The sequence below is a fragment of the Lactuca serriola genome, chromosome 3 (assembly GCF_051521515.1).
Source record: "Lactuca serriola cultivar US96UC23 chromosome 3, Lser_US96UC23_V15, whole genome shotgun sequence".
Taxonomy (NCBI): domain Eukaryota; kingdom Viridiplantae; phylum Streptophyta; class Magnoliopsida; order Asterales; family Asteraceae; genus Lactuca; species Lactuca serriola.
Window position 1 is genome coordinate 9,636,802 of NC_136410.1, and position 9,635 is coordinate 9,646,436.

At 30.1% G+C, this 9,635-nt stretch overlaps 1 protein-coding gene across 1 annotated transcript; it reads left to right on the forward strand.

Moving 5' to 3' along the window:
• Window positions 1-2,697: 2,697 nt before the first annotated feature.
• LOC145091430 (lichenase-like) lies at window positions 2,698-4,504 on the forward strand. The gene is made up of 3 exons (XM_079029142.1): window positions 2,698-2,853; window positions 2,983-3,523; window positions 3,873-4,504. Exons 1-3 carry the CDS (start codon window positions 2,790-2,792, stop codon window positions 4,303-4,305), a joined length of 1,038 nt encoding a protein of 345 aa, XP_078885268.1. The 5' UTR covers window positions 2,698-2,789; the 3' UTR covers window positions 4,306-4,504.
• Window positions 4,505-9,635: the final 5,131 nt, after the last annotated feature.

Genomic DNA, 9,635 nt, shown 5'->3' on the forward strand with positions numbered 1-9,635 from the left:
TATATATATATATATATATATATATATATATATATATATATATATATATATATATATCATACATACTTATAAACCTAGCATTTTTCTTGAATCTCATGTATTTGAAACCCACATTCTTTTTTCCATTCACCACATTCATTTGAAACTCCCATGACTTTTCAATTTCTTTATAATAATAATAATAATTTGGTAATTAGGTTAAATAAATATCAAATCTAAAGTTTATTCATATATAAACTAAATTTCAATATTAAAATAATATCTTTAATTCTACTTATAAAATTATGCTTTTGAACTTTTAACATGTTATACTTAATTTATTAGTTTTAATATATTGTTGGATGTAAATTATTATCATTTTAACGGTATAATTTTTGAACAATTTGTATAAAATACTTAAATTATTAATTAAAATATAACATTATAGGCTCAACTTAAATATAAATTTTATTTAACTTAAACAACCCAAAGATTATTTTATAAATAGTTAAAAGTGATAAATTGTGGTGTATTTCTAATAATGATTGTAAGTTGGTTAATGATGTTAAATAAATATCAAACCTAAAGTGTAATCATAAATAGACTAAATTTCAATTTTAAAATAATATCCTTACTTCTATTTATAAATTTATGTCTTTAAATTTTAACATATTATACTTAATTTATTAGGATTAAAATGTTGTTGCATGTAAACCATTATCAGTTTAAAGCTGCAATTTTTGAACAGTTTGGACAAAATACTTAAATTGTTAATTTAAATATAACATTACAGTGTCAACTTAAATATAATGTTCAGTTCCACTAAAAAACCAAATAATATTTTGTAAATAGTTAAAAGTGAATAATTATAGTCATAAATGCAAAAAACTAAATTGTAATATTAGTTTAGCTAAAATATTTCCTAAATATATTTATATAATCGTTAAAACTTTTCAAATAAGTAGCTTAAAATAACTTATAATAACAATATTTAAAAATAAATCTATATAAATGATTATATTGTTACCTTTAAAATCAAAAAATAATGTTTGATGTTTTAAATAATTATAATAATAGAAATTAAGACATTAAGCAAATAAATTTAAAAAATTAGTTAAAAATAACAACTACAAATAATATTAAACCATATATAATATTTAATTTTATTGATGTGTAACTCGCGAGTAGAAGTCATTCAAACGATTGAGATTATAACGTTATAATAGATTTATATATTATCATATATTTCAAAATAATCAATATATTATATTAAATTAATATACGAATTATTATATCAAATTTAACAACAACGTTAGTGTTATATTTTAAAAAATATATATTTGTAAAGACTTCAACTATATAGGTGTTTCTGCGCGTTATAATGTCAACTCAAATATAAATTTCAGTTTTATTTAAAAAAAAACTAAAGAATATTTTGTAAATAGTTAAAAGTGATAAATTGTAGTGATAAAAGCAAAAACTAAATTGTAATTTCAATTTAACTAAAATATTTCTTAAATATATTTTTATAATCGTTAAAAGTTTCCAAATAAGTAGCTTAAAATAACTTACAATAACAATAACAATAGTTAAAAACAACTTTATATAAATGATTATATTGTTAGCTTTAAAATAAAAAACAATGTTTGATGTTTTAAATAATTATAATGATAGAAATTAAAACATTAAGCAAATAAATTTTAAAAAATTAATTAACAATAAAAACAACTATAAATAACATCAAATCATATATTATATTTAATTTTATTTATTTGTAACTCGCGGGTAGAAGTCATTCAAACGATTGAAATTATGAAGTTACAATAAATGTATATATTATCATATAATTCAAAATAATCAATATATTATATCAATTTAGTATATACAAATTATTATATCAAATTTAACAACGTTATTGTTATATTTAAAAAATCATATATTTGTAAAGACTTCAACTATATAGGTGTTTCTGCGCAACGCGCGGACATTCGCCTAGTATATATATAGTATAACACTTCTAAAAACTTGATATATTTGATATAATTATGTAATTATATGATTTTTTTTAATATATACAAAATTATCACGCTTTGAAAAACGTTATGGTTCGTCATGGTTTAGGCTTGACTTTTTCTGTCAAACTCACGTCTCACGTCATTTTGATCATTGGTTTTAATAGTTTTAATATTAAATTATAATCTAATGCACTTTAGAAGAATAAATCTTTTGAGATATAATAATTAAGAGATAGATCGAAGAGTTTCAAATTACGATTATAATAAAATGATATTTATTTTGCACCCATTTACCTAATATCTAAGCTTAATTATGATTTTTCAGACCAGACCATTTAATGATTTTTCATTCTCCATTAGGAATTCATAAATATTTTTGGTTTGTTTATACAAATGTTTGAAAAACTTTATAATCTTGTAAGGGCTGCGATATAGCTAGCAGTATGTGTTGTTTAAGAAAAGGATGCATTTAAATAAAATTAACTTTAAATTGTGTCTAAAGATGGCCAAAACATACGATAAAACCATCTTTAGATATTTCCTATAACATTAGCAGCCTCAATATTTATGTATATTTATATATTTTTTCCCCATTACATAAAGTACCACTTGCTCATAATCACAACTTGTGCATAAGCAAATACATCTCCCGTGTTCTACTCTAGAATACCTTTATTTTCAGTTTGTATGAATTTGCTTACTATCAGCCGCCTTAATATTTAATAAAAACTTCTGGTGTTTTTGGCCATTATATAAAGTGGCATATGCTCATAAACGTTACATAATAAAATAAAAATGTCTTCCATGGCTTCTCTACTTCTGCTTTTGGGTCTCTTTGTTGCGTTTTTAGATACAACAGGTACATTTAATTCCAAATTGTAACCTTAATGAATGGTTTCTGTATTCTAGTTCTAGTCATGTACGTGTTATATACTTTAACGTTATATAAATAGTAGTCTAGAAATAAAAATATTCAATTATTATGCAGAATCACAAATCGGTGTATGTTATGGTCTACTTGGAAACAATCTTCCATCACCAGCACAAGTTATAAGTCTATACAACTCACGTAACATCCGGCGAATGAGACTCTACGATCCTAACCAAGCTGTTCTACAAGCATTGAGTGGATCCAACATTGAAGTGATGATAGGAGTCCCAAATTCAGATCTCCAATACGTTGCAGCAAGTCGTGACAATGCATTTGATTGGGTATGGAAAAACGTTGCAAGTTGGCCTAGTATTAAATTTCGTTACATAGCAGTTGGAAATGAGGTTAAGCCGTCTGATGCTGCACTGGCCCCACTAGTGCATCCTGCTTTGACCAATATCCATGAAGTTGTCTCGTTTTATGGGCTCAAGGACCAAATAAAAGTTTCAACATCGGTTGACACGACTATGATTGGTGTCGATTTCCCTCCATCACAAGGTGCGTTTAGGGGTGATGTTAGGGCTTATATCGACCCCATCATCGGGTTCCTAGTTGCCATCAATGCACCATTGCTTGTCAATGTCTACCCTTACTTTAGGTACATTTCTCTTCATGTCTTTTAAGCTTTCATTCTTTTACAATATTATCGAAAGGAAAGAGTCTATTTATATGTAATTATAAAATTATATTTGTTACATCGTTTTATCCTATTTCTCTTAAATTAAAACCACTTGACATATTATTAGTACTACAACTAGTGGGACCCAAATTGTTGACTCAATCACAATGCACCTAGTTGGAATAATATATTATAAGATCCAAAGCGAACTATATAATCAAATCGACAATATTGAATGTGACTAGACTTTGATACATATGTTACAATTATACCCCTTTTAAATGGTAAAATTTCATTCTAAGTTGATTGTTATCTTTTGTTCTTTTAGTTATTCAGGAAATCCAAGTGCCATATCGCTTGCATATGCGACATTTACTTCTCCAGGAACTGTAGTACAAGATGGAGGCAATGGATACCAAAACCTTTTTGACGCGATGGTAGATGTGATGTACTCGGCATTGGAGAAAGCTGGAGGACCTTCATTGGAAATTGTGATATCAGAAACTGGATGGCCATCAGCGGGTGCATTTGGAGCAACATTTGAGAATGCGCGCACATATTACACGAATATGGTTGCACACGCGTCACAGGGTACACCTAAGAGGCCGGGAAGAGCTATAGAGACGTACTTGTTTGCGATGTTTGATGAAAACAACAAGGAACCTCAACTCGAGAAAAATTTTGGGGTATTCTATCCGAATCAACAAGCAAAGTATAACCTCAATTACAACTCTATCCAAAAGGGATATGAATCCGTGTAGGGTTGGCATATCTTGTTCTTGAATGTACTCAAAATAAATCTTGGTTCAGTAATGCCTTATGTGTGTGTGAAAGTGTGAAAAATAAGTTATGTATGAATATTTTCTTTAGGGGATGTTTGGTTGAATGCATTTTGTTAGATTTTACTGGGATTGGAATTTAATCCAATAAATTCCTATGTTTTATTGATACCCATTTAAATTTAAATCCAAAACATCCTCATGCCATAAAATACCTATTTTAGCCCTACACATCTGCATCATCGTATGCTTTCCTATCTTCCTCCCTATTCCTCCTTACGATTTCACTCACCACTCACAACTCACAACGTCGCAAATCTATTGTTTTTTTTTTACGGTTCGATTAATTATTATAGGTCGCAGATAGATCAATCTCCTTGCCAAGTTGACATTTCAATAGTTTTCAGATCAGAAGGTGAATCTATAGCTTCAACGGTTTGCAACTGATTGAAGATGTTGATGGATTCATAGATTTTTCACTTAACATTTTGGCTTTATTGATCTTCTTTCTTCAACGAAAGGAGATAAGAACCATATGAATCTTGGATTTCACCAGAAAAACATGGTGGCGTTTGGGATCAATTTTGACGGTTTGAAGAATTGGGAAGTCGAAGTCTAGCTATGATAAGATCTCATATCTGCGATGCGTGATATCTTTCAAAAAATAAAATAAAATGAAGAGTAATTGAAAAGTAAATTAAATCAAAAGTGCATTATAGATCTAGACCTGACAATGGAGTGGGTTTGGAGCGGATTGGTTTTGATCCAAACTCATTAAGCAATTTTTAAATTGTTGATCCAAACCCGACACACAACCCGTAGGATTTTAAATAATTAAACTCATATCCTTATTCAACGGATCAACGGATTTTTAACCCTCTTACCCGACCCATTTACAATATTAAGATTAGGTTATAATTATGTATTACAACACATATAACATGAATCGTTGAAACCATACAACATTCATTTCAAAACAAACTTCAATTATTGTTTAATCTATAACATTTTCAAAACAAAATAGATGTCTACTATTGCAAACATGCATGAGAAAATATAGACATCAAAATGCATCTTCAAAAAACCTAAAGTCCAACCAATCCACTCCCTCACAAATCACTTCAAAAAAAACATAAGCATATGTAAGTATATATTAAATTATTTTAAGTAAAAATTTAAATGACTTCTAGAGCTAAAGCAATATTTTTTTAGTTTCCTTTAGGGTAACCAATCTTTTGTAGTCACCAACGTTTCTATAGTTTCACATGTTATTTGTATTTGGAGTCATTTTGAATTCGGCCATTAGGAATTAGAAAGTGGAAGTGGAACGTTCAAACTCCTGGAGTCTTGTACAGAACATGTGTAGATGATAAATATATAATTTATAAAAAATAAATATAACTTTTAAAATTTTAGCCGGGACGGGTCATAAACGGATCAGATCGATAGTAATCTATACCCAACCCTTTCAATAAAAGGGCTAACGGATACGGGTCGTTAGCGAGTAAATGAATCATAAAATATAATCAAAATCCATTAACTTTACACGGGTTTGGAGTAGATCAGGTTCAAAAGCTGCTTTGTTGCCGGGTCTAGATAGATCATAGATCACATGTACACAAAGAACAAAATTGTAATTTATGACATATTTACAAGATTCCTATGGTTGAATTCAAGGATAAAAATTAGAAAGCATATTAAGAATGGGTCATATTTCAAGTTAATATTAAAAAATAATTAAAAATATATTTTGTACAAAATAACCAATAAGTTTGGAATGGTCATTGCGGATAACATAAAAGACATTTTTTATTGACATTTCAGATTTTGTTCCCAAATTTTAGATTTCAAGAAAAAAGAAACTCATGAGTTTTAAGAACAATTTAGAAATCCGATAATAATTCTTGATTTTGAGAAAATAATTTATTTTTTTTATTAAAATATAGCAAAAAGTGTAAATGAAAATTATGTATGATATAAGGGATTAAAACCATACATTTTATTGAAAAACAATGATATAAACACTTTGAAATGGATATAAGTAGAATAAGGTATTTTTATACAAATAAAAAGAAAATCTGAAACAGGGCCGGTCCAAACGGATAAGGGGCCCGGGGCAAAAGGTAAAAAAAGGTCATTCAAAGACAAATATAATAAAGATTAAAAAATATCATTTATTCTTCGGTATTGATGTGTTCAATTAACAATAACAAGTAAGTTAAATTGTTTATCTTTTGAGTTAATTTGAGTTTGAAACAACTTTACGTCCTAAAAATCATTTAAGTAATAATTTTTTTTTATATATATACACTACATAACCCATAACTTTTGGACCCCCTGGAGACGTGGGCCCTGGGCGGTCGCCCAGGTTGCCCACAGTCTGAACCGGCCCTGATCTAAAATTTCAAAAATAGATTATTAAGCTCATGGATTGTACCAGTGAAATGAAAAAAGATTTCCAACTCAATAACACTAAATGAAATCTGAAATGGAAAATGATAAAAAGACGATAGTTTTACAAACTTTTGAGAGGTGGGTCTCTCCAAATGAAGAACAATCTTCTATAAATTTCTACCACCTTCTACCCTCTAAATAATAAGAGGTTATTTGATAATTGTTGACTGAGTCAGATCTGACTAAGTCACTAGCCGATTGGGTCTGAAGATGTGATTGTATCTGCCTTTGTTTAAAAATATGTTGTTTGATTACGGATTTGAATGATTGTGTTGATTGCGAAAAATAATCATTTTACCTTTCTGTTTTTTGTTTTCTACTGAATAAAATGTATATATTCGAAAAAATATATATTTAAATGACGTTGTTGATTAATTATAAAAAAAATATACAAAATGTCTTACAAAATGCCATAGAAAATTTAAATTAAATATAAATAATTGAAAGTACAAAATAATAATTTGCATAAAAATACAACTCAAACCATTTCAAAGAATTCTAGTCCTCTTTTGGGACATGTCTATCATAAATTAATAATAAAAATTCTGATTCAACATATACACTTCAAAATTTTAAACATATTTAGTTCAAAAATGCAGCAAAGAAAGTTCGAGAATTTTGATTTCTGCATCTAATTTCATATAACAAACAAATAGCATCTAATTTCATATTTCAGATTTTAGCAAAGTAATACCATCAAAAATCAAATTTATGTATCTAATTTCATATTTCAACAAACAAATAACATCTAATTTATATTTTGCATCTAATTTCACATTTTTTTCATCTAGTTTCAAATTTCAACGTAGTAATAACAATAAAAATATGATTTTTGCATCTAATTTATGTTTCATGTAACGCCTGTGTGTTTCTGGGCTTGTCATTAATGTTGATGTAATAGTCTAGGTTAACCTTTGTAACCCGTTTTATAATAATAGAAGTGTATAATTTGAGTATTTTGTGTTTTGTGCTTAATTGTGTGTCTTAATGTGATTGAGAATAAAAATGAGCGTCAAAATAAAATGTTAGATAAAGTTGATATCTATGTATAATGTTGTAGTAGTTGAAACGAGGTTTCCGATTATATAGAAAATGTCGAAATCTGAGTTATAACGAAGAAGTTATGACCTGTCGAAATTTCGCGACGGAACCGACAACGCTGAATGACGTAAAAAGTGAAATTTACGTTAGAGCGATATTTAGCCTTAGTAATCTAGAAGAAATTCATAGAGTTCGTTAAACCGAGAGCGTGCATAAAAAGAATGCCCAAATCTGACTTCGTATGAGGAAGTTATGATTTTCCGAAGTTTCAGCTTAGCGGTATGCAGCCCGAATACTCGATTCGAGATCGAGTGATTGTTGGTCTAAACGATCTAAACGAGAATCGAAGATCTCGTTAATAGTAGTGCTTTGGTGAAAAGACAGACGAAAATGGACGTCAGATGAAGAAGTTATGAATTTATAACGGAGTTTTCCTGTCCCGGCCTACTAAAAATAAATAATAAAAATAAAATCAAAATTAGCCGACGAAGTCTAAACGAAAGTTGTAGAGTATAGTCTCACCTATGCGTGGATATAAAGAACGTCGAAAACGGAGTTCGTATGAGGAAGATATGAATTTTTGAAGTTTATTAAATAATTAATATATAAATTTAATTATTAATCCGATATTATCCGAAGGGGAGTCACCGAACTTATCTGGGTTACGCCCAGCGTAAGGTTGTACGCCCAGCGTACAGCGAAGCATGACTTGCCTCGCACTCGAGTTCTTCGGATACATAAGCAGTGACGATTTCCGAGGCGTACGCCCCGCGTAGAGCATTACGCCCAGTGTAATGCGAGGCCTCAGCCTCCTATAAAAGGCTTGCGAGGGCAGCCGACTCCATTTGCCAAATTCTCTTCTCTTTCTCCCGTTTTGCATCGTTTTGCGTGCCAGAAGTATCCCGAAGCCCTGGTATCAATCCCGAGCCCCGAAGCAAGTTCCGAAGCCCCGAAGATCCCGAGAAGTGCAATTCCCGAGCCGAAGCTCTGCTCGCGAGAAGCCCGGTTTTTGTGAAGATCTTCTAGATCTACTGAAGAATACTAGTCTTAGAGCCATAGTGCTGTCCGATCATCTTCTGATCAGGTGAGTGTGTACTTACCTTCTTCTAACACATAATTATGAAGTATTTTATACGTAATACGTGTTATGTGTATATTTTGTTGTTATATGCGTGAATGTATATTCACTTTCTTCTATCTCATAGATCTGATTTATTCTCTATGAAATACGTGTTATGTGGGTGTGCCTCATCTTTTATGTGGAATATGTATTGATTGAACATGCTATACAGGCTTTAAACTATGTATAAAAATATATACTTTTATCAACTAATATGTTGGGTAGAACATGGGTAGATAGTTGATGTGTGATAAACAGATGAGAGGCCTCGATGTTGTTGTTGTTGATCTAGTTATTCAGCGGAGTATGGATAACAACCACAGACTCTTTCTAGACAGTCTTGTGGAACGCTAACAGGTTAATAACCTGTAGGTGTTGTGAACGATGTGCTCACCGGTGTACTCTATCCCCCTCATGGTTGCCTTTAGGATATCTATTGTTGAGGAACCCCTTAGCAGTAATGTTCGTCCCGATGAAAATCCTAGATTAGGTCCCTTGAGATAGATATTTTAGGGACATAAAGTGAGGATAACGGGAATGGGTAATCGGGTTATTGTTGGTTGGTGAAATTAAATATAATTATTTATTGTGGGTTGAAAACCCTATATGCTCACCAGGCTCCCAAGCATGACCCACTCAGTTTATTTGTATTACAGGTAGTGGCGCAAGGGCATAAGATGGATGAATCATCGAGTTG

Excerpts from the sequence above, each read along its gene's own strand:
- LOC145091430 (XM_079029142.1), top strand. The coding sequence starts at position 2,790 with ATGTCTTCCATGGCTTCTCTACTTCTGCTTTTGGGTCTCTTTGTTGCG. Across the intron at positions 2,854-2,982 it reads TGCGTTTTTAGATACAACAG|AATCACAAATCGGTGTATGT; the intron begins GTACATTTAATT and ends ATTATTATGCAG. Across the intron at positions 3,524-3,872 it reads AATGTCTACCCTTACTTTAG|TTATTCAGGAAATCCAAGTG; the intron begins GTACATTTCTCT and ends TTGTTCTTTTAG.